Here is a 26,247-nt window from a genome sequence, read left to right as displayed (position 1 = left end):
GGTACATTAAAATTCAAAATAGGGGTGTTGATATTTTTCACCCCACCCCCACCCGCCAGTGGATTGCCTTAGGCACCCAGCTTTGGAGGCCACTGCCCTAAATTTTATTGATGTGAAAGACATTTGACAACATTTTAAAGCTGAGTCTCTTAGTTTTGGAAGAATCTGATTCCTCATGAAGGCAATTCCAAATGTACACATTTACCCATAACCACATGCTCAGTAACAACGATTAGATTCACTGTCCAGATTTTTTAGAGTAGAACATGTTATATCAGTTTAAAAAATAAAAAATATCCTAAAACAGAAGTTTTATTGATAACCTTCAATGCAAAGTTACTTGGAAATATTTCAAGCCAGTGCTTTGTGAAATGTGAGATGAGACCAAATAATTGTGACTCTTCATCTCAGATACACATTTGCTTAATCATTAGAAGTTAATCATAATTTTGTTCATCATAAGCTTTTTACTTTTTATAAATTACACTTGTGTTTCCTTAATACTATTTATATGCTTGTAGATATTTTAATTTATAAGTTAATAAGGATTATTATAAATTGTGTATTTGAATTTCATAGCAAACAGTATATATAATTTTAAATAGTATTAAATAGATTTGTTTAATAGATCTGTTTAATCCTTCTAAGATGACTATTCAGGTCATATTTTCTGAGTAATAGCCAACCCCACATTCCATTTTCTTACTAAGATTAGCTGCAGTCATTTCCTTTGGTTACATTTAAATACATTGAGATTAATCTTTTATTGTAGTAGCCTGATTTATTTTCTTTCTAAACTTATTTTAAGTAATTTTTATATTTATTTTCTTTAACCAGTAGCACACATAAAAATGGTTTACAAAATAAAATAGTGCTAAAAATCTTATAAAGAAAAGCCTACCTCTTTGCAACCCCCAGTTCCATTTCCCTAAAACAATCACTTTTCAGTCTTTTTAGCTCTTTCTTCTAGTATCTGGCTTTCCATTGTGATAGTTGAAGATTCAATTTTCTTATTTTTTCTTTGTCCCCATCTGCCATCCTGCAATACACTTATAGCACAATTTGGGGTTAAATCAGCATTCAGTATTTACATTATTACTACTGTATAATTATTGTTCAATGTTGATTACCTCTCCTTCCTTATAGACCTTTTGTTTTTTCTAGAGTTAATAATTGCCTTCCTGTTTATTTTCCTAGTTTTCTGTGTACCTTTTATTTCTTCTTCACAAATCTTCTAAAAGGATTATAAAAGCCCTCTCTGTACTATTTCCACATGGTCAAACATGACAGTTACTCTCAGTTTTTTTTTTCCTGGACACCCATTTCCTACACCTCTTTGCTGTAATGTAGACCGGGTTTGACTTTAGGTCTGCTGCACAGCCATTGTCCTGGAACTTTCATGCTCCTTTTTTTTTTTTTTAATTTGGCCACACTGTGTGGCTTGTGGAATCTCAGTTCCCTGACCAGGGATTGAACCTGGGCTACCGCAGTGAAAGCACCAAATCCTAACCACTAGACCACCAGGGAATTCCCATGCTCCTTTTCTGATCAGAGTCTCTATTTCCTACATCTTGTCTCTTTCTCTTTCTTTTCTAACTCCCCTATTTTGCCAAAGTGTATCTTCTAGTACTTTCCGAGGAAAAAGTGCTTTGGAAGTTATAATTTTTACTTTAAAAAATTTTCTTATTTAGAAATTTTTGAGGTATAAGTGACATATAACATTATATTATTTTCAGGTGAACAGCATAATGATTTGATATTTGTATACACTGGAGCCTGCAAGCAGTTGGGTGGAGCTGGGTCTTGGTATCTAGATGGAGACCTCCAGGAGAGCTCATGTTAATTAATATTCCGTGGGGCCTGGAATTCTCTGGTGCTCCAGTGTCCTGGACTCCCACCCCAGAGGCTCAGGCCTGACCCATGGCCAGGGAACAAAGACCCCACAGGGCAAGTGGCACAGCAAAAAAAAAAAAAAAAAAGGAGGGCTTCCCTGGTGGCGCAGTGGTTGAGAGTACGCCTGCTGATGCAGGGGACACGGGTTCGTGCCCCAGTCCGGGAAGATCCCACATGCCGCAGAGCGGCTGGGCCCGTGAGCTATGGCTGCTGAGCTTGCGCGTCCAGAGCCTGTGGTCCGCAACGGGAGAGGCCACAACAGTGAGAGGCCCGCGTACCGCAAAAAAAAAAAAGAAGAAGGAAAAAAAAAGGAAAAGAAGACAGACAAACAAAACACAAGACAAATGATAAAAACAAAGAGGAAAAAAAAGAGAAAACTAAAATCAAGAAAACAAACAAACAAACAAAACAACCCCAAAGTGAAAACGAACAATAAAAACAAAACTAACAAAAACAAAAAGCAAAACAAAAGCAGAAAGCAAACTAAAAAAAAAAAGCAAAGAAAATGTAAAACACACAAAAATGATCAAAAATGTTTATATCTAAAAACAAAACAAAAACAAGAAAAAACACAAAATAACAAAAAGTAAAGTAAAAGTAGAAAAATAAAAAATATATTAAAAAATGTTTATAAAGAAAAGAAAAAATAAATAAAAACAATAACAACAACAGAACAAAACAAAAAATAACAGTAATAATAATATTTTCCTGGGGCCTCAGCTGTTAGTGTCCTTGCCCCCACCATGAGCCACAGCCAACCCCACCTCCCCAGGAGGCCTTCCAATACCTCTAGGTAGGTCTCTGGACCCACTATGGGCACTGTGGGGCCAGCTCAGCCTCTGACTTGGCCTGACTCCTATGTGTACTTGCCCCCAAAGTCCACAGCTGCTAGAGCTAGACTGGTCTCAGTTGTGGGAGCACTCGTTGTCCCTTAGATATTCCATAGACAAAGGGTTTACCAAGCTGATCATGGGGATTTAATCCACAGCTTGTGCAGCTGCACAGAGAGATTTCCATTCCTCTTCCTTATTCGCACTGCCCCTGGGGCTCAGCTTTGGTTTTGGCCTCACCTCTGCATGTGGGCTGCCCTCAGGCATCTGTTCCCTGCCCAGGCAAGAGAGAATGAAAGCAGCAGCTGATTGGAGCACACTTGCTCACTCAGGCCAGGGAGGAATAGGGCTGCCACAACTGGAGTGTGTGAGAAGTGCCTCCATGTTTTTTTTGGGGGGGTTGTTTGTTTGGTTTTTACCGTCCACATATAAGTGAGATTATGCAGTATGTCTTTGACTTATTTCACTTAGTATAATGCCTTCAGGGTCCATCCATGTTACTGCAAGTGGCAAGATTTCATTCTTTTTTATGGCTGAATCATATATGTAGGTATGTATGTGTATACATGTATATATATGTATGTGTATAATGCATATATACATATGAGTAAATATATGTAGATATAGATACATATATACACATACATTTTCTTTATTCACTCATTTATGATAGCTCTTAGGTTGCTTCCATATCTTGGCTATTTTAAGTAATGCTGCAATTAACTCTTTTCAAATTAATATTTTTGTTTTCTTTGGATAAATACCCAGAAGTGGAATTGCTAGATCTATGATAGTTTTATTGTTAATATTTTTAGGAACCTCCATAGGTTTTCCAAGGTGGTTGCATGAATTTACATTCCTACCAACAGTGCACAAGGGTTCCCTTTCCTTCACATCCTCACCAATGCTTGTTTTTTTTTTTTTTTTTGCCTTTTTGATGATAGCCATTCTAACAGGTGTGAAGTGATATATCTCATGTGGTTGTGATTCGTATTTCCTTGATGATTAGGAATATTGAACATCTTATCATGTACCTGTTGGCCATCGTATGTCTTCTTTGGGAAAATATCTATTCAGATCTGCCCATTTTTCAATCAGACTGTTTTTGGGATTTTTTTGTTTTTGCTACAGAGTTGTATGAGTTCTTTATATATTTTCAGCATTGACCCTGTATTGGATGTGATTTGCAAATCTTTTCTCCCATTCAGTAGCTTGCCTTTTTATTTTGTTAATGGTTTTCTTTCCTGTGCAGAAGGTTTTTAGTTTGATGAAGTCCCACTTGTGTATTTTTGCTTTAGTTGCTTTGCTTTGGGTGTCAATTCTAAAAATCATTGCCAAGATCAATGTCAAGGAGCCTACGTTTTCTTCTAGGAGTTTTATGGTTTTGGGTCTTACATTCAAGTCTTTAATCCATTTTGACTTAACTTTTGTGTATGGTATAAGATAGCAGTCCAGTTTCATTCTTTTGCATGTGGCTGTCCAGTTTTCCCAACACCACTGGAAGTTTTAATTTTTAGATGCTTATATGTCACAAAATATTTTTGAGGGACCCTCATATTTGGTTGTTAGTTTGGCTAGGTGTAATCTTCTCAGAAGAACATGATTATCCTTCCAAATTTTGAAGGCATTACTCCAGTCTTCTAGTATCCCATTTTGCTGTTAGAAAATCCAATGGTATTCTAATTCCTGTTGCTTGATACATGAGTTGTTTTATGTCTCTGGAAACTTTTAGGATGCTCACTTTATCCACTGCTTTGGGTGGGTCTCTTTTCATTCAGTGTGTCTGAAACTAGGTCTGCTCTTCAATCTGGAGACTTAAAACTTCACTCCTGGGAAATTTTCCCACACTGTTTTTTCACTACTTTTCTTCCATCTGCTTTCTGTGTTTCCTCTTCTAGAATTCCTATTATTCTTAGATGTTGTATATTCTAAATACATAAGTCCCTTACGTACGAACCTTCAAGTTGTGAACTTTCAAAGATGTGAACGTGCATTCCACCAATGTCAGGTGTGAGTAAAATTGCAGCTTGCCCTCCATCTCTTATTGCTGATGACCCTTCAGCTCTACCATCTCCCACCTCCTCTCCCTCCTCCAGTCAGTATCTCTTCTTGCCTGGTCACTTGGTGCCAGCCCCTATATGCCAGCTGTTGTACTGCACTTTTCAAGGTACTGTACTGTAAGATTAAAAATGTTTCCTTTATTTTTTGTGTTTGTTTTTTATGTATTATTTGTGTGAAAAGTATTATAAACCTATTACAGTACAGTACTATATAGTCAATTGTGTTAGTTGGGTACCTAGGCTAACTTTGTGGGACTTACGAACAAATTGGACTTATGAATGCACTTCAGAACAGGACTCATTTGTATGTCGGGGACTTGCTGTAGTCTAATTTTTAAAATAATTGTTCTCTTAGTTTTCAGCTCTTTGTACTTTATAGTTATTTCTATAACTTTATTTTCTAGTGATTATATTGAATATTTAATTTTGATTAATATATTTTTAATCCCCTCAAATTTCATCTTGTTCCTTATTCCATTTTCATGGAATCTTGATTTTATTCTCTCTCAGTATAATATAGACTTTTCTCTTCCACACCCTGAATTGTTTCTGTATCTTTTGGATCCATCTTTGGTTTTTTTTTTCCCTGGTTCATGTGCTCTCTATTTCCTGTTGGAGATTTTCCTCAAATGTCTGTTGATCTAAGCTGGCCCTTAATACTTATGAGAAACATATTAAAAAGGCTGTGTGTTCCAGTTAAGGGTGTCATCTGGTGGACTTTAGAGCACAGTGAAAAATTTCCTTAGGAGACCCCCAATGTCATTGCTTAAACTTTTTCCAGATAATGCACTCCCAATATCTTGCCTGAGATGATGTTCTTCTGTCTGCTGTCATTCTGGGAGCAGTGTGGATGAAGAGGTCTCAGGGAGCAACGTTCAGTTGATAGATTTTCACTGAATGCCCATGAGTTCAGCCTCACTCTGCTTGGTGCTTTTCTGGTTCAGCTTCTTTGCAAAATGTCTATTTTTCTTCTAGTGACAAAGAGAACTCAATTTACTGGTAGCACCATGTGTGAGTATGGGACAGGACCTGGGGACTTGACTTTAATTCCTGGGGACTTGATTTGTACTTCACTTCTGCCTTGGGCAGCACCCTTTTGGCCTTTCTATTCTCAGGCACATGGGTTAGGACGCCTGCTGTGTACCATCCTTCCTCTACTTCCCATCTTCCAAAAATTCATTGGAATATATCATCCTCTGTTGTCACATCTCATTGTCCCTGTGGGTATCTTTTCAAGGAAAATTCCTTTCCCTTCACTTTAGCAAGGTTTTGAGAGCTAGAAGAGATAAACACATAAGTCATTATTAAGTCCACACATTGAACTTAACAAAATACCCCACTTCCCTTGTTTGCTCTATAACTTTAATAAATATACTTATACTTTACTCACACTCAAATTGTAAAGGATTCCCTAGAAAAAGTTACTTTGTTTTACAAAAATAATAAAACCTTAATTTTTTTTCTTTGTCCTGCCCCTCATTGCAAGTCTGCCTAACCTTATTCTTATTACTATTTATTAGGCTTATACTTAAGTGTTATTAATTTAAAAATTATTTTCAATTTTTTAGACTTTTTAGCTTTAAGTGAGGCAATATTTTTCTAGTTTCAAATAAAGAAGCAGTGATAAATCTCAGAACAGAATTTTATCCTAGTTCAGTTTCTCTCCACTAAAGTAATTATTTGCAGGACATGAATGGGCTGCCATTATTTTCAATGAGTATAAAATGATTTTATGACTATGAAGATAATCCATAGAGAACTGACATCACTATTTAAAAATATTTAAAATAAAATATAGTGATGAAATATGTTTTTCAGTGTTTATCACTATTGATATAAATATGGACATTAGACACTCTTGTTTCTAAGAAGGGTTATCGTTAAATTAAAATCTTACGGCATTAATTTGAAACGAAATGTATAAAATTCCCATAATTTGAGAGGTTTAAATAAAGTTGCAATTCATAAAGCCTATAAAAATGGGCCGTGGTACACACGTGAAAGCATATCTCAAAAGAGGGACAACTGTGTCGTATTTTATTTTTCTCTTTTCTTTTGCTAGGTTTATTTACTCCCAGAAAAGAAGCACAGAATTACCAAGTGATGTTTAAGATGCATGAGACAAAATATATTGAAAATATGACCAGAAAAAAGAGTTGTAGAAAAACTAAAATTGCCTTCTTCTCCTCTTTTTTCTCAATGTAGGTGAATGAGATGATTTAAGATTGAGCTTGGTTTGCAATTATTTATATAGCAAGTGGAGTTTGCCTTCATGAGGCAGAAGAAAGTAATAACATATTTGGGTATGTGTAGTTTTACAAATGGTATCTAATTTAATGTCTAAATATGTTTACATTTAAAAGATTGGATTTTTCAATGATTTGGGCCATGAAACATGCCCAGATCTCGCCCCCGAGTATATTTACAGACTTGGAGGCCACACAAGGGAGCAGACCCTGACTCAGGGGCACACCAGGTGAAGCCCAAAGTTGGCCCTAAATGCTGCCAGCTGCCTGCTGCCAAGTAGGAGAGAATCTACTGAAAGGGAACTTGCCTCTGAACCCACCATTTCACATTTCTTGGCTTTTCAAATACACATTTTAATGTAAAACCTGCATGCCCCCTTTTCTTCCCTGCTCCCAAATATAAAAGGAAGAAAAAGGAAAAAACAAAACTCATTAAGCTATAGGTAATAGATTTCAGACATGGGCTTTGGCGCATGACTCAAGAGGTCACATGTTCATCCTGCAACCAAACAGGCCGTGCATATTTCTAGATGTTTCTCCAATGACATGTGGCTGTTGCTACTGGTAATAACAAGGGCATACTCAAGTCAATGGAACATTTATCAAAGGCTCAAATGCTCATCAAATGCCATTGTATGCTAGACATGTGGGGGTGGGTAGAAGGTGAAAGCCATGGTCTCTGTCCCCTGAGTCTTACGGGAAGGACTTTCAGTTCTTCACTCAGCAATTATTTTCTGAGCTGCCGTATCCTGTGGTGAACAAGGCAAGCATTCCAGACATGATCACTATCTTCATGGAGCTTATAGTTGTATTACAGGATGATAAAGCCTAGAGTATTGTCTATGCAAAATATATTAGGATGGGACATGTTATGCTGTAGTAATAAGTAATGTGAAAGTCTCAGCAGCTTAAAACAGTGGCAAACTACAGCCTGTGGGACAAATCCAGCTGTGCCCTGTCTTCTTATGCCCTGTGAGTTAAGAGGGTTTTACATTTTTAAATGGTGTTAAAAGGAAGAATATATGGCAGTTACCATATATGGCCCCAACAGCTTAAATATTTATCATCTGCCCCATTATAGAAAAAGTCTGTCCACCATGGCTTAAAACAGCAAGGTCTCTGTCTTGTTCATAATACATGAGCATTGTAGGTCAGTAAGGGAGCTGTGCTCAGAGATCAGGCTGGCTGAAGACCTCCATACCTGCTTCCACATCAGAGGTAGGGAAGAGAGAGCATGGCAAACCATACCTCAGCTCTCAAAGCTCTGCCCTGAAGTTTCAGATATTACTTCTGCTCAGAATTCATTGGTCAAAGCCAGCCAAGTTCACCAGGGTGAGGATATGTTCCTCCCCCAGAAAGAATGTGGGTGAGCAGTTATATAGTCTTCCACAACTATCACGCACAGGAGAAAATGTGACTAATTCCGCCTGGGGGAGCCTTCTGGTGAGGAGCTGGGCAGGACAGGTAACAGCGTTTCAGGTAGGGGTACAGCAAATGCAAAGGATTAGAGACCCAAATCAGTACAGCGTGCCGAGGGGCTAGCAAGATGCTCAGTAGAGGCTTTGGTGGGTGAGAGCTGGGACTCTGACATCTGTTCAGAGATTTAGCTTCAAGATTTCAGACTGAAAACTATGTGATCAGATTTGGGATGGAGAGATCATTGTGATGGCAGGTGAGGGGGCACCGTGGAGAACAACTGGAGACAGATCCCCAGTATAGGAGGTGGATCGGTTTGGATATATTTGGGTGCAAAAAGCCAGGATGCCAATGGTTTAATACACGAGGACACGTAGTTATCTCATAACAAAGGAAGTGGAGGTGAGCAGTGCCAGGACTGGTTCAGCAGCTCAAGGAGGTCAGATACAATCTAGGTTTTTCTGTTCTTTCTCTCCATTTTCTTCAGCAGATTGGCCAGAGCTCCAGGCATTATTACCAAATCCAAAGACAGGAATCAGGGTGGCAGTTAGGGTGAAAGATCAGATTCTTCTTTTTGAATAGCTACTCCTTTTATCATAGAAGAAAATCTTTTACAGGGGTCTTTCACAGGGATTCCTGTTAGACTTATTACATTATTTTGGCCAAAGCGAACTCATGCAACCACCCCTGACTGTAAGGGAGACTCTCTAGGTGAGCTCCCAGCCTGTACAGCTGGAGATGGGAAAGGGAGGTGGGGGTGGTCAATGGCTTTTGGAGAGCTAGTCTGTGGTATTTGCCGCTAAAGCTCTTGCAATTTTCCGTAAAGACGTGTAAGTTTTACCCATGGCAGCAGAAGAAAAGGATATGGCAGAAGGATTATACTCAGCAGTTATTTGGGACCCAGAGTTAAAAAGGTTGCTAGCCAGTTAATGAGGTGTGACAACAGTTGAGAAAGAGTCTGAGTTTATGAAGATTGTGACACCATTGACAGAGAATTAGGTGAGGAAATTTAAGGTGTGAGATTTCTAACATGCTAAGTTAGAAATGCGATTATAGCCTTTTCCTGGTTAAAATTCTTCAAGTAGCTCCCCATGACATTTAAGATAGAGTTTAGATTCCCTAGGGCACCCAAGGCCCTTTCCTCCTGATCTCTCCTTGCCTTTTGCTCTGGACTCATGGGACAGATTTCTGTTTCCTGAATAGACCAGTCTGTGGTTGTATTGCTCTGTGGCTTCCAAAGTGTTACTCTCTCTGTCCAGAATGCCCTGCTGCTACTCACTTCTAATGCCACTCCTCCAGGTGGCATCTTTGATGTCCTCATCCAATAGGTTCCGAGTCTGGGCTTCCTTAGTACACTGGCCTGGCCTCGCTCATTGCACATAAGACATTGGTTTATTGCCAATCCCTCCTTGAGGTAAGGGAAACCAATTTCCTTGACTTTGTTCCTCTCAAAGCATTTAATAATATTTGTTGAATAAATAGTTAGAAGAATGAATGAACAAGTGAATGAATGAATTTTGAGATCTTGATATGATAGCCAAGATCGCCTAAGCAGAGTGCTTTAATGCAAGAGGAATTGGGGATTAAGGAGGAAAGCAGGTCCATAAATGGGGAAAGATACAAGCAGTTCCCACTATCATCTCAGCAAACAGTGTAACCCAAAGTTATCTAAAGGAAAGATTTTACTTTCTGAATGCCACCAAAATTTGAGAAATCAAATTAGACCTGTCTTGATATTGAAGAATCCCTGGCATTTTAAGTGTTTCTAAAGGATTAGAGGATTTTAATTATTGTTGGTTGGCTCAACTGTGGCTGAGAAATCTGTGTCATTAGAGGAAAAATGAATTAGTTAGGTCTCTTGACCTAACTTCTTGTTTTGAGCCTGTTCTGTGGTTTATTTCCTATTAATCAGATTTAGTGTCTATACGAGTTGAGCTGACACAGAACTTGAGTGCTCTCAAAGGTCTACAGAATATTGAGTCACTTGTATTGCATACCCTCATAGCATCTGTTGTTGGAAGGGTAGCCACAGAATTTCTGGTATTTCTCTCATGTCGCCCTCATGTTACTAAAAAACAAGAATGTTTTCTGTCAAGTCCACCACAGTTTCCTTATATTGCCATGAAGAAGTATTGAAGCAAATTCAGTCAAATCCAACTTCTAAAAAAATTTTAAGATTATTGATTTTATGACCATTAGTGGGTCATTCTGCAGTTCTGAGATTTGAATAGCAGTTGCATTGAGGAAAAGATGAGAATAGTAATCGGGAGAAAGTCACAGCAGGGTGAGTTCCTAACGCTGGTGGTTAGTCTCTTCTGGTGAGACAATAGGCTGGGTGAGAGAATATGGAGGCACCAAATCTTTACCACTTTAGGAAAAACTTAGAAATAAAGACTTTCCAATGTTGGGTTAATCAGAAGTTTTGGATTTATATGTCCATATAAAAGCACCAAAGATGAAAGATAATAAAGTAGAGATTATTTTAGTGTGTGTTTTCATATGGGCATATTGGGATATAATTTAGTTCTTTGAGAAAATGTTTAATATAAGAAGTAGAATCTGATGTGCTCTGGACACATTATTTTTATTCTGGGAGATTTCCCGAAGTGTGTTCTGTGAAGCAGCATTGAGAGTAGGTGGGAGTGTCTGTTTTTACAGAGACTAATTCAGCAATGTATGGTACTACACATCTGATTTTCTGATCAGTCTGCCCACCCTCCTAAGTGTAATGAAGGCATTGGAGCCTTTTAGATTCTTGAATCATGCCACAAACAGTGGCAGACCATATACATTTGTTCTCTTTATCTATGTGTTTGTTATCATTTGTTTTGTTTGTTTTGATTTTTAGATTCCATATATAAGTACAATCCTATGGTATTTGTCTTTGTCTGACTTACTTCACTAAGCATAATGCCCTCTAAGGCTGAGTAATATTCCACTGTGTGTGTGTGTGTGTGTGTGTGTGTATTTATATATATATATATATATATATCACACCATCTTTATCCATTCATCTCTTGATGAGCACTTAAGTTGCTTTCATATCTTGGCTATTGTAAACAATGCTTCAGTGAACATAAGGGTGCGTATATATTTTTGAGTTAGTGTTTTTGTTTTCTTTGGGTAATATTCAGAAGTGAAATTGCTGGATTGTATCGTAGTTCTATTCTTAATTTTTTGAGGAACCTCCATACTGTTTCCATAGTGGCAGTACTAATTTACAATCCTATCAATAGTACACAAGGGTTCCCTTTTCTCTACATCCAACATTTGTTATTTGTGGTCTTTTTGATAATAGCCATTCTGACAGGTATGAGGTGATATCTTACTGTGTTTTGGGTTAGCATTTCCCGGATGATTAGTGACATTGAGCATTTTTTCATGTGTCTGTTGGCCAGCTGTATGTCTTCTTTGGAAAAATGTCTGTTCAGGTCCTCTGCCCATTTTCTAATCAGTTTTCTTTTTTATGTTGAGTTGTATGGCTGTTTATATATTTATATGTCATTTGCAAATATCTTCTCCCATTCAGTGGGCAGCCTTTTCATTTTCTTGGTATCTCCTATAGCTGTGCAAAAGATTTTTAGTTTGATGTAGTTCAATTTGTTTATCTTTGCTTTTTTATTTCCCTTGTTTGAGGAGACATATAAAAAAAATCCTAAGACCAATTTCAATGCCAAACAATGCCTGTTTTCTCCGAGGAAATTTATGGTTTCATTTAAGTCTTTAATCCATCTTGAATTTATTTTTTTGCATGGTGTGAGAAAGTAGTCCAGTTTGATTCTTTTGCATGTAGCTGTTCAGCTTTCCCAACACCATTTATTGAAGTGGCTTTCTTTGCCCCATTTTATAATCTTACCTTTGTCATAGATTAATTCACCACATAAGCATGAGTTTATTTCTGGGCTCTCTATTCTGTTTCATTCACTTATGTGTTTGTTTTTGTGTCAGTACCATACTGTTTTGATAGCTGTAGTTTTGTAGGATAGTTTGAAATCAGGGAGCATGATACCTCCAGCTTTGTCCTTTTTTTCTCAAGATGCCTTGGCTATTCAGGGTCTAATTTCCATAGAAATTAGAATTATTTGTTCTAGTTCTGTGAAAAATGGCTTTGGTATTTTGACAGGGATTGGATTGACTCTGTAGATGTCCTTGGGTAATATGGTCATTTTAGCAATATTAATTCTTCCAATACATGAGCATGGTGTATCTTTCCATTTGTTTGTGTCGTCTTCAATTTTCTTCATCAGTGTATTATAGTTTTCTGAGTACAAGTCTTTTAGGTCTTTGGTTAGGTGTATTCCTATGTATTTTATTCTTTTTTGATGCAATTGTAAATGGAATTGTTTTCTTAATTTCTGTTTCTGATAGTTTGTTGTTAATGTAAAGCATGCAATGGACTTCTGTATATTAATTTTGTATTCTGCCACTTTACTCAATTCATTTATTAGTTCTAATAGTTTTGGTAGCATCTTTAGGATTTTGTATATATAGTATCATGTCACCTGCAAACAGTGAGTTTTACTTCTGCCTTTCCAATTTGGCTTCCTTTTATTTCTTTTTCTTGTCTGATTGATATAGCTAGGAGTTCCAATGCTATGTTGAATAAAAGTGGCAAGAGTGGGCATCCTGTCTTGTTCCTGATCTTAGAGGAAATTCTTTCAACTTTTCATCATTGAGTAAATGATGAAAGTAAATAAAGGTTATATATGGTCTTTATTATGTTGAGGTATGTTCCCTCTGTACCCACTTTGTTGAGAGTTTTTATCATAAGTGGATGTTGAATTTTGTCAGAAGCTTTTTCTGTGTCTATTAAGATGATCATATGATTTTTATTTTTCAGTTTGTTAATGTGGTGTATGATATTGATTGATTTGTGGATGTTGAACCATCCTTGCATCCCTGGGATAAATCCCACTTGATCATGGTGTATGATCCTTTTAACGTATTGTTCACTTCAGTTTGTTAATGTTTTGTTGAAAATTTTTGCATCTATATTTATCAGTGATACTGACCTGTAAATTGTGTGTGTGTGTGATGTATTTGTCTGATTTTGGTATCAGGTTGATTCCGGCCTTATAGAATGAGTTCAGAAGTATTTTTTTCCTCTTTAATTTTTTGGAATAATTTGGAAAGGATAGGTGTTAATTCTTCTTTAAATATTTTATAGAATTCACCTGTGAAGCTGTCTGGTCCTGGAATTTGGTTTGTTCAGAGTTTTTTATATTATTATTATTACTGATTCAATTTCCTTACTGGTAATTGGCCTGTTCATATTTTCTATTTCTTGTTTAGTCTTGGGAGATTGTATGTTTCTAGAAATTTATCCATTTCTTTTAGGTTACCCATATTATTGACATGTAATTGTTCATTGTTATCTCTTATGGTTCTTTTATTTCTGTGGTGTCAGGTGTAACTTCTCTTTCATTTCTGATTTTATTTATTTGGGCGCTCTCCCTTTTTTCTTGATGAGTCTGTCTAAAGGTTTATCGATTTTGTTTATCTTTTTAAAGAACCAACTCTTTATTTCATTGATTTTTTTGTATTGTGTATTTAGTCTCTATTTCACTTATTTCCACTCTGATCTGTAATATTTTTTTCATTCTACTAACTTTGGGTTTTACTTGTTGTTGTTTTTCCTAGTGCTTTTAGGTGTAAGATTAGATTTTGTTTTAGGGTTTTTCTTATTTTCTGAGACAGACTTGTATTGCTTTTAGAACTGCGTTTGCTGTATCTCATAGATTTTGGATTGTTGTGTTTCCATTTTCATTTGTCTCAAGGTTTTTTTTTTTTTCTCTTTGATATTTTTCACTGACCCATTAGATGTTTAGTAGCATATTGTTTGGACTCCATGTGTTTGTGTTTTTTACAGTTTTTTTTTTCTTTTTTAGTAGTTGATGTCTAGTCTCATACCATTGTGGTCAGAAAAGATGCATTATGTGATTTCAGTCTTCTTAAATTTATTGAGACGTGGTTTGTGGGCTAGCACGTGATCTATCCTGGAGAATATTCCATGTGCACTTGAAAAGAATGTGTATTCTGCTTTTTTTGGTTGGAATGTTTTGTATATATCTATTAATATACAGATTAATATATCTAATCTATACCAGATTGCTGGTATAATGTGTCATTAAGACCTTACTGATTTTATGTATGGATGATCTGTCCACTGATGTAAGTGGGGTGTTAAAGTCCCCCATTATTATTGTGTTACTGTCAATTTCTACCTTTATGTCTGCTAATATATGCTTTATATACTTAGGTGCTCCTATGTTGGGTATGTATATACGTATGTATACATAAGTATATATTCTCTTGTTGAATTGATCCTTTTCTCATTATGTAATGTCCTTCTTTGTCTCTTGTTACAAATCTTTGTTTTAAAGTCTATTTTGTCTAATATCAATATTGCTTCCTCTGCTTTTTTTTTTTCATTTCCACTTGCATGGAATATCTTTTTATATCCCCTCACTTTCAGTCTGTGTGTGTCTTTAGGTCTGAAGTGAGTCTGTTATAGGCAGCATATACGTGAGTCTTGTTTTTGTTTCCATTCAGCCATTCTATGTCTTTTGATTGGAGCATTTATTCCATTTACATTTAAAGTAATTATGGATAGGTATGTTCTTATTGCCATTTTGTTAACTATTTTCTGGATTTTAGGGAATTCCATTTTAGACTTGATTAGACTTTCACTTGTTGAATTAGAAATAATATTGTAAATATCAGCTGTACTTCATTTGGAGGAAGGTCAGAGGGAAGTTTTGGGGGTAGGGATTAGAAATCTGCATGATCTACAGAGGCAGATGTGCCAGTGGGACAGGGATTTTCTGAGGAAAACTTTCTGAGCATCTTTCTGGGAAACACTTCTCATCCCCTGTGCAGCCCTACACTGACAGGATGTTACTGATAATTCCATTGCTATGAAAGTTGAAGGTTACCTCTGCATTTACTGAAGCAGAAGGAAAGGGCAGAATAGTGGATGTAGTGGGGTTGCAAGGTGGACATCTTTCTTCTGGTTTCTTGTATAGTTATGCTCAAGCAGAATCTTCTGTCATTGCCAAGTATTATGGGGATCTTAACTTATCACTTCCTAAAATTGTCAGAGTCACTCCTTGTTTTTATTTTGCTCAGGAAAGACATTTTAAAATGACACAAATTTTAGCTATGCTTTGAAGGATAGGAGAAACTGCCCATAACTACATCTCTTGATTATTTACTATGAGATAAAAGTTATACATCCTTTATCTCATCCAATACTCTCAAGCACATTCCCATCTTTACAGATAATGAAGAAGTTTAGAGAGGTTAGGAAAGTTGCTTAAATCACCCAAGTAATTGGTTGACAGAGCCAGGGATGAACCATGTCTGCTTCTAGAGTTCATCTTTTAACCGAGTCTCTTTATAGTATTCCCTTAGGGAAGCCATTTCAGGCAAAGAAAAAGGCAGGCTTAAGGGCACCCAGGTGCTCATAATCAAGTGTGGTACAAGGGTGAGGCCAATACTTTGTTGGAGTGGACATTTAGATTGGCTGATAATGAGAGAGGTCAGTCATCTGAGCATGGCCTGCAGAGTCCTTTATCCCTGATTTTCTACCCTCTGGCAAGCCTGGCTTTTTCTCAGTTCCTCAGTGGACCATGCTCCCTTGATCACAGGACCTTTGTATATGTAGCTTCCTCAGCATGGAAGTCTCTTCTCCTCTTTCTTTTCTTACCTAGTTAACACCTGCCCTCCTTCATATATTCATTCAACCATTTTATCACAGAAGCTTTTCCTGATCAGCTGTGTCCCTTACATTACCCTCTCATAATATCATATATCTACCTGTTCTTTAATGATCTTATCCTAACTGTAAATTTACATTTATATGTATGATTCTTGGTTTAATGTGTATCTCTGCCGTTGGTCCTAAGGGTTGTGTCAATATGGATGGTTTCTTACCTAGTTAACACCTGTCCTCCTTCATATATTCATTCAACCACCATTTTATCACAGAAGCTTTTCCTGATCAGCTGTGTCCCTTACATTACCCTCTCATAATATCATATATCTACCTGTTCTTTAATGATCTTATCCTAACTGTAAATTTACATTTATATGTGTGATTCTTGGTTTAATGTGTATCTCTGCCACTGGTCCTAAGGGTTGTGTCAATATGGATGGTTTCTGATGTGGTTACCATCTTATCTTTAGTACCTAGCCCGTTACCTGGAACATAGTATATACTTAGTGGATATTTGTTGGACAAATAAGTGAATCAGTGAGTACATGTACCATCTTGAAGGCCAGATAGGGCAGCTGGAAACTTTATAAAGAATAGTAATCAGGAGACCTTCTGATACTTAATGGGGACCTACTGTGATGAAGGCAGGGGTTGGTAGATTTTCCCACTGTTAAATACTTTGTAGAATGGATTATAAGGAAAAGCTTTCTGATGAGGTACACCTGAGTTATTGCAGGAGTAGAGAGGGCCTGGGCTACTGGCATATTTAAACTGTGATCACAGAAACAATTGGAAATTCAGATATAAGACCTGGTGAGTGAGTAAGTATAGGAGCAAGAGAGACGTGTCAGAGACTTCAAGCCTAGGCAGTGGGGAAGATGTGATGTTATCTGCGGTTTGGGATATCCCAGATGGGGTGTGAAGAGGCAGGTGCTTCATAGGGCTAGGGGTGAATCCCCAGACAAAGACTAGGGCTTTCTGTCTTGGCTGTGAACTTGGGAGCTTCTGACAGACATGTGATGGATGAAAGCTCATGTGGAGAAGAATGGGAACACTTTATATCTGTGCAGTATTTCCAAATGCTTCTCATCCATTGTCATAGTTTTATTTGAGAAACCCCTGCAAGAAGTAAGTTTATAGGCCATTTTTTTGAGAACACAGAGTAGTGAGTGATGTAACCAATGTTGCACAGATAGTAAACAACAGAGCAAGAATCTAGGGTCTCAACCACACATCTTTTCCATCTGAAAGTTGACAGCTTCAGGCTGTAGCATAAAGATTCTACAGTCTTTAACATTTTTGGTATCATTTGTTCTACCAAAGGAGAGGGTTTTTACCCTTTTTAATATGTGCTATATATAAAATGTTTTCTGTTGTCATTTTTAAATTTCTATTTTAGCACATGAATGCTGTTATGACCACACTTTCTGAAATAAAACCTTTTCCTCCACTCCAAATATGGTCACAGATGTGGAAAGAGTAATAAAAACATTAATGCTGCTACCAGAATTTTCTAAATAGCCAAACAATATTAGATTTTTTCCTCTTTAAGAGTACTTCTTGACCATCGGTGATTTTGCAGACAGCTGTCCAAGTTTCTGCCATTGTCTCAATTAACTGGAGTGAGTAGAGTCATTGTGAGTGCCACTCCTTGGTTTTTTGCCTTTCAAAATCAGTGGCATTTTTATAGAAACAGGATAATTTCTATGTAGCATTAGAACTAAAAGTCAAAGTATTATTTTAGATAGTAAGTTGGTCAAAGTTTATGTATGCCAAAATTATAGTGAGCTCCCCAAAATATTGAAACACTATGCTATTTCTACCAGTTTTCTCCATTGCACTATAGAGAAATGGAAAAGTTATAGCAAGCCATCTAGCTTTTGCATAGTTCTTAAAAACACCTTGTAGAGCTTAGCCCTCTCATTTGTCAGTAGTACTACTGTATCGAGAGGACAGATAGATAAATATACTCAGACATATGCATATATGTCTATATATGTATCGAAAGATACATCTCCATCTGTCTACAGTGATAAACCACACAAAATCTTTGCTCTCATGAATCTTGCATTCTGGTTAGGAATTACAGACCCCAATACGTAAATGAATATTACGTAAATAAAAACAAAGAAAGTAATTTCAGATTGAAAGATAGTAAGAATTAAATAAATATAATAGGAGAGTATTGAGGAAAGGGATGAGTTTTTTTTGTTTCTGTTTTTGTTTTTGTTTTTGTTTTGCGGTACGGGTGCCTCTCACTGCTGCGGCCTCCCCCACTGCGGAACACAGGCCCCAGATGCGCAGGCCCAGCGGCGACGGCCCACGGGCCCAGCCACTCCGCGGCACGCGGGATCCTCCCCGACCGGGGCACGAACCCGCGCCCCCTGTATCGCCAGGCAGACTCCCAACCACTGCGCCACCAGAGAAGCCCAGGGATGAGTTTTTGATAATATGGTCAAGAAAGACCGTTCTGAAAACCCAGATCATGTATGGCCTTTTAGGCCTTGTAGTTTGGTCTTTATTCTTAGTATCTATCAGAAGCCTTTAAAGAATTTTAACCTTTAGGTAGTGATATCTGCTTTAGGTCTTTCAAAGATCATTGTGACTCTGGTATGGAGAATTATGTTTTGGAGGGTAGTGATGGCTGTGGGGAGTCTGCTTAGAAAGTATAGTTCAGTAGCCTCGATGAGAGTTCGTGGTGTCCTGGACTAGGTGATAGTGGTTGTATTAATTATCCATTATTGTGTAACCAATTACCACAAAGCTTAGTGGCTTAAGACAACAAACATTTATTTTCTCACCATTTCAAGGGGCAGGAATCCAGCAGCAGCTTAGCTGGATGATTCTGGCTCAAGGTCTCTCATGAGGCTTCAGTCAAGCTGTCAGCCAGGGCTGCATCATCTGAAGCCTTGACTTGGCCTGGGTGTCCACTTCCAAGAAGGCTCACTCACATGGTGGGCAATTAGTTCTGGCTTTTGTCTGGAACTTGGCCTCTCATTCACCAGGACCCCTCTTCTCTATGTGGCCTCTTCAGCAGAATAGCCTGGACTAGGCAAATATTTCTTAACTATAACATCAAGGGACTTCCCTCGTGGTCCAGTGGTTAAGTCTCCGTGCTCCCAATGCAGGCGGCCCAGGTTCGATCCCTTGTCGGGGAACTAAGATCCCACATACTGCAACTAAGCCTGCGTGCTCTAGAGCCCACACACCACAACTAGAAAGCCCACACGCTGCAACTAGGGAGGCCCACTTGCCAAAAGAAGACCCAGCACAGCCAGAGTAAAATAAATAAATGAAAATAAACTATAACATAAAAACCATAATATATATATATAAATTAATTCATTGAACTTCGTTAATGTTTAAAATTTCTGTTCTATGAAAGTTATTACTAAGAGGATGAAAAAACAAGTTGAAGACAAGGAGAAAATATTTGTAGATCATCTATCTGACAAAGAATTAGTATCAATAATACAAATAATAAGAAAGCTCAGTAATAAGAAAACAAACAACCCCATGACAAAATGGGCCAAACTTTGAACAAGCACTTCATTAAAGAAGATACACAGATGGCAAATAAATACATAAAAAATGTTCAGCACCATTAGTCATTAGGGAAATGCAAATGAAAGCTATACTGAGCTATCACTACATACTAGTTAAAATGGCTAATTAAAAAACCCCTGATAACTTAAAATGCTGGTGAGGAGGCAGAAGCAACTAGAACTCTCATACATTTCTGGCGAGAACACAATGGAAACTATTTTGGCTTGGTAGTTTTTTATGACATTAAACATACACTTATCATAGGATCCAGTAATCCCACTCCAAGGAATCTATCAAAGAGAAATAAAAAATTATCTTCGCACAAAAATTTGTATGCAATTATTGCACTTACTTGGATGTGTAGTACAATCTTGAATAGGAATGGTAAGAGCGGACATCCTTGCCTTTTTCTCTTTGTATCCTTGAGTTTATACTACCTTGTCTTAATTACTATGGACTTGTAATAATTCTTAATATACTATAGAAAACTTCGTCCTCTTTTATATTAAACTCCATGGCTCCTCTTGGCAGTTTCTATTTCTATATGAATTTTATACTCAATTTGTGAAGTTCTGCCCAAAATATGAAGACATATGATTGGAATTACATAAATTAGTTTAGGAAGAATGAAATCTATATAATATTGAAAATCCCAATCCATGAATTTGGACTTTCTCTCCATTAATTTTAATCTTCTTTAATGACTCTGTAACAAAATTTTATAATTTTCCCTGCATAGGTCTTTCATGTCCTTTGTCATATTATTCCTAGATATTTGTTCCTATGATGGTATTGTAATTAGTATGTTTTCTTTCTTTCTTTTTTTTTTTGAAAGGAAAGAGAAAATAATGTTTTCTGATTTATTTGAAAAATTCAGTTATCAAGGCACATTAAAAATGTTCTTATATGACAATCTCTTCAAAATATCTATCAATATATTAACAAGATGGCCATATCTTTTTTTAATTTTTCTTTGCTTTAATTGAGATATAATTGACCTACAACATTGTATTAGTTTCAGCTGTGTAACTTAATGATTCGATATTTGTTATATACTGTGAAATGGTCACCATAAGTCAAGATAACATCCAGCCTTGTTTTTTTGATCTTAAGGGAAAGACATTCAATCTTTTAACATTAACTAGAAAGTTAGCAGTAGGTTTTTCATAGATGCCCTTTATCAGGTTAAGGAAATGCCTGTCTATTTTCCACTTTGCTAAAAGGAATAGATACTGAATTTTCTCAAATTCTTCTTATACAACTATTGAGATGTTTGTATGATTTCCTTCTCTAATGTTCTGATCTGGTGAACTATATTGATTAATTTTTAAATGTTGGATCAGCATTGTATTTTTGGCATAAACCCCACTTGGTTATTATGTGTTATCCTTTTTAATATATCCCTAGATTGGATTTACTTATTTTTTGTATCTATTCTCATGGGGAATACTGTTCTGTGCTTTTCTTTTCTTGTAATGTCTTTGTATGGACTTGTTCAGGGTAATGTTGACTTCATAAAATGAGTTAGGAAGTGTTCTCTCCTCTTCTATTTTCTGGTAGAGTTTATGCATAACTGATATTTATCCCTTAAGTGTTTGGTTGAATTTGTAAATAAAATGGTTTGGGCCTGATTTTTCTTTGTTGGCAGTATTGTATTCTGTTTTGATAAGAATTTGGGGCTTTAGAATTGAGCAACATCAAATTCATGTCTAACTCTGTTCATTTCTCCCTGAGAAACCCTGAGCAAGGCACTAATTCTCTTTGAGCCTCAGTTTCTTCATATATAAAATGGGTGGTTGTGAAGATTAAATAGCGATATACATCAGTTGATTATCACTATGCTATACTACACTTGCATATGTTAACTTATTCAGATTTTAATATTATAGCGCTACTATCTATATTATTACAATCACTATTTTACAGATAAGAAAACTATTGCAAAGAGAGATTAAATAACTTGCCCAGGGTTACTCAGGTAGCACATAATGAAGCCAGGATTTGAACTGAGCCTGTTTGGTTCCAGAGTCCTTGCCTTTAAGCACTAACAGGCACTAACTATAATAATTCCTATTGCACTGTGAGTATTAAAACAGACAATATATGTAAGCAGCTAAATTTGTGCTAGTTCAAGGTTGTTGTTTTGTAAATGGATATTATTATTAATAACATGAATTAATATTACTTTGAAGTCAAAGGTACTCCAGAATATTTTCAACCTGTCAAAGACACTTTAGAATAGATAATCAAATACTTTTTATTAAAATTCATTACTGTGAAATTCCATACATATTTAGTACACTTAAAAAGTGATATTGTGAACATCAAACTATTAGGAATAGCAACTTGAATTTTTGCCCTGGTTCAACACTGTCTTTTTGTTTAATTCTAGTAATTAAACCTCTTGAAATGTTTGTAAATCCATACAATGATAATAGGAATAATATCTGTTTCTACCACTTTGATCTAAGTTATTGAGTGGCTTAAAAAATAGAAGTATGTGAAGGTGCTTTGAAAAATATAGCTAATGCTAATATTAAATATAAATATTTAGTGTTCTAGTTTAAAAATTAGACCCATTGTATTAATATAATTATATTATTATATAAGTATTTTGAGATGATTGTGAACATTATTATTTACTATGACTTTGTACAAATAGATACCATCCATTTCAGGTTTTCAGACCTTCATGGTGATTATTTAGGCTTACCATATTTGTTTATTTTTTTAGCTGGATGAGGTGATGACTGCCATATGCCAAAACATTAGATTCATTTTATTTATTTGAAAATTATAAAGGGTAATCTAAAAAAGTAGAATCACGGGGCTTCCCTGGTGGCGCAGTGGTTGAGAGTCCGCCTGCCGATGCAGGGGACACGGGTTCATTCCCTGGTCCGGGAAGATCCCACATGCCGCGGAGCGGCTGGGCCCGTGAGCCATGGCCGCTGGGCCTGCGCGTCCGGAGCCTGTGCTCCGCAACGGGAGAGGCCACAACAGTGAGAGGCCCGCGTACAGAAAAAAAAAAAAAAAGTAGAATCACAAGTTCAATAAGTACTTTGTCCTATCTTCCAGTCAGAAAGACTCTTTTAATATTTTTTAATGAAACCTCATTATGTCAATATATATAGCATAATGACCTAATGTATGTACACCATTAATGAAGGCTGGGAGTGGTTCAGAAGATTGGCGCATGGGGCATTTTGACAGGGAAAACAAGAAAAGCTTTCTCTTGTGAATTGTAATAGCTTTTTTCTTTGTTTTGTTTTGTTTTGTTTTTGCAGAATGTTAAAAGCTAAGGAACAATGCTAATTCTGGGAAAATATAATCAAATTGTTTTGTTTCTTGAATTGTAGCTGACTTTGGCCTGGCAAAGCAAAAACAAGAAAGCAGCAAACTTACATCTGTTGTAGGAACAATTCTGTATTCCTGGTAAGGACAATTATTTTATGGCTCTCTAACACCTTTTTTTAACTGGTTTGGGCTTTCATTTCTTTTCTTGGCTTGCAAAGGAAAGATATTTACATATTTAATAAGTTTTCCTCAATTATCCAGGTAATACACATGTATAGAATCGTACCATTATGTGTTTAAAATAACAAACTATCTTTCCTTTAAGGTAACTCTGCCCCTCAATTACTTGTAATTGAAGTGATCTTTAGCACACAGTAGGTGTACAGAGTTGTTGAATGAATCTGTGAATGAATTAGTAGACTTGTTACGCAATATGACACTTGGAACATTTTATTGCATCTATTTTATATATGATTCTTTTACTCTCTTTCCATCTATAGACATTCAAGGTCAAGGAAAGGGTTTTTATGTCCTAATACCTGTCCCAGCATCTGGCAAATAATAGGTGCTGAATAAATTTTATTATGTGAATGAATAAATGATGATATATATACTTACACATATATTTACAAAGTTGGTGCTTCTTGGGTAAATGAGCATTATTTTGATGAATTGAGACTTTTTTAGCATGCTTTTTAGGGTTCCTTTGCAATCCATTAATTATCATGAAGTGAGAATCTTCTTTTGCTGATCACATATCATTTGTCTGAATCTGTTGAAATTAGCAAACAGATATGGTAGTCCGTAGATGCAGCAGATTTCAGGGAAATATTCTGAAATTTCATTTGTCGGGTCAAGCAATCAAGACGCTTCCATCTTCTTTTTTTAATCTGGTCTATTATGCAGCAGAGTCCTGGGGGTAGGATTCAGAATGAATCTTCTCCAAGGAGGGTGGAATTTGGAAATAACAGCTCCAGTTTACAAAGTGCTTTCATACAAGAATGTGCAACATAGTGTTTTTAAGGGGTGAATTTATTTTGCTAGAAATTTCTTACATCTTTGTTTTTGAAACTAGCTTCATGGGAAGATGTAGAGATTGGTGGCCAGGCTAATATTGTACCTTGAAAACTGATAGTTTATCTGGGCACTTAATCTCTTAATAATAAGGATATGACTCACCCATTACTTGTTGCTGGAATAATAGTTTTCATTTGTTCTACTTTGTATTCTTTTTCAAAAATAATAAAAGCTTAATCATAAAAGTGTTAAATAATCATATATTCCTGAACAGATTTGATTGTCAATCAAAATTACAGAACAAATAAAATACAAACTAAAAATAAGCACATTTATTCCCAAGACTGTGAATTCAGTTTAGAATTGCTATTATGATAATTTTGTGTGTGTGTTGAGGTGGGGGGCAGGAAATCTATAGAGTATGTGAGAAGAAATCTAAAACATGACAACTATTTTGTTTTATTAGCCCAAAGATGGATTCATATTTTCTTTTAATTTTTAAATTAACTACAGAGTTAGGAAAGCTGAACCTCCTAATACAGTTAAGGTATTATTTCACTTAGGAATATCACAAATGTATGACCGTTCATCTTTCTATCAAGCTCTTTGTTCTTTTAAATTGCTTTAAAATATTTATTTCTACTCCCTGATCCCACCTTCCTCTCTCCTGGTTGTTAGAAATGCCCCTTGTATTTTATAATACAAGGTTTTACAGTAAACTTAGGCTCACAAACCAGAGTTAAAAGAACTCTGTTCTAAATTACATTCCATTACTTTCTTACTTCGGGATTTTCCAAAAGACAAGAATCCAAGTGAAATAGTTTATTTAGTAGGTGGTTCCATGAAATAGTGGTGGGGGGTCGGGGCGGGGGAGGAAATGAGACAGAGAAGGGAAAGCAGCCAGTACAGGAAACATTAATAATCAGATCCAGACTTCCCTGATGGCGCAGTGGTTGAGAATCCGCCTGCCAATGCAGGGGACACAGGTTCGATCCCTGGTCCTGGAAGATCCCACATGCCACGGAGCAACTAAGCCCATGCACCACAACTACTGAGCCTGTGCTCTAGACCCCGTGAGCCACAACTACTGAGCCTGCATGCTGCAACTACTGAAGTCTGCGTGCCTAGAGCCTGGTGCTCCACAGTAAGAGGCCAACACAATGAGAAGCCTTCGCACCACAACTAAGAGTAACCCCCACTCACCTCAACTATAGAAAGCCCACACGCAGCAATGAAGACCCAACACAGCCATAAATAAATAAATTTATTTTTAAAAAATCAGATCCATAGATTATTATCTGGGATACATTGTACGAGATGTTTCAGAGTTGTCCTATATGCCAAATTAAATGTAGGGGTTTTGGGGTTTTTTTCTTTTCTCAGCCACAAGTGACTAAGGGCTACTCCATGGGTGACCTTCAGTCACTCCTGGCCTCCTGGGGTGGCTGGGAGGAAGCCCCCAGGCAGAGAGTCATGGGACCTTGTTCACTGCATGATGTCAAGGACATGCACTGGAAATGTCAGCTGTATAATCTCTCAAATTCTAATTATTCCAAATTTAAGATGTTTCCTAATATATTGTTTGACATGTCCAATTACTTTTGAATATTTTTATATCCTTCCCTTTGGGTTTTCTCTGAGTTTGTGAATTGAACAAAAGTAAAACAAATATCTTTCACAGTCTCTACCCTGAGTCTCATACCTTCATGCCTTTTCTTGAATTGTCCCTTCATCTATTTCCAGGGTATTTCTCTCCACATTCTGTAATCTTTGTGTAATTCTTATGAGCTCCTCTGAGCCAATTCATGTGGACCTGGGATGCCTGCCCCAGCTCTCCACGTTCCCCAGAGTTTGATGTTCCCATATCATTTTGCTCTTTGCTTTTGCCTTTGCTTCCTCAGGTATTAACTTATTTAATAGCAGAAAGTTCTTTATCAACTTTTGCAGGAAGTGCCTGGGAGCATTCTCTTTTTTTTAATATTTGTTATTTATTTATTTGGTTGCACTGGGTCTTAGTTGCAACCAGTGGGCTCCTTGGTTGTGGCTCGTGGGCTCCTTAGTTGCAACCAGCAGTCTCCTTAGTTGCAGCTGGCAGGCTCCTTAGTTGCAGCACATGGGCTCCTTAGTTTTGTCCGGCAGGATCCATAGGTGTGGCTCTCCTGCTCCTTAGTTGTGGCACATGTGCTCCTTAGTTTCAGCCAGCAGTCTCCTTAGTTTCAGCTGGCAGG

The 26,247-nt window shown here is 36.8% G+C and overlaps 1 protein-coding gene across 1 annotated transcript in view; it reads left to right on the top strand.

Annotated features, from left to right (window-relative positions):
* Nucleotides 1-26,247, top strand: part of NEK10 (NIMA related kinase 10) — a 312,540-nt gene that overhangs the window by 81,284 nt on the left and 205,009 nt on the right. Inside the window, exon 24 of the mRNA XM_060021364.1 lies at nucleotides 23,065-23,140. Coding sequence (XP_059877347.1) covers nucleotides 23,065-23,140 — 76 coding nt within the window. The remainder of the gene's footprint in view (nucleotides 1-23,064; nucleotides 23,141-26,247) is intronic.

This window comes from Delphinus delphis, chromosome 10 (assembly GCF_949987515.2).
Source record: "Delphinus delphis chromosome 10, mDelDel1.2, whole genome shotgun sequence".
Classification (NCBI taxonomy): Eukaryota; Metazoa; Chordata; class Mammalia; order Artiodactyla; family Delphinidae; genus Delphinus; species Delphinus delphis.
Note: the sequence above shows the minus strand (reverse complement) of the source record. Positions and strands in the feature narration are given on the sequence as shown.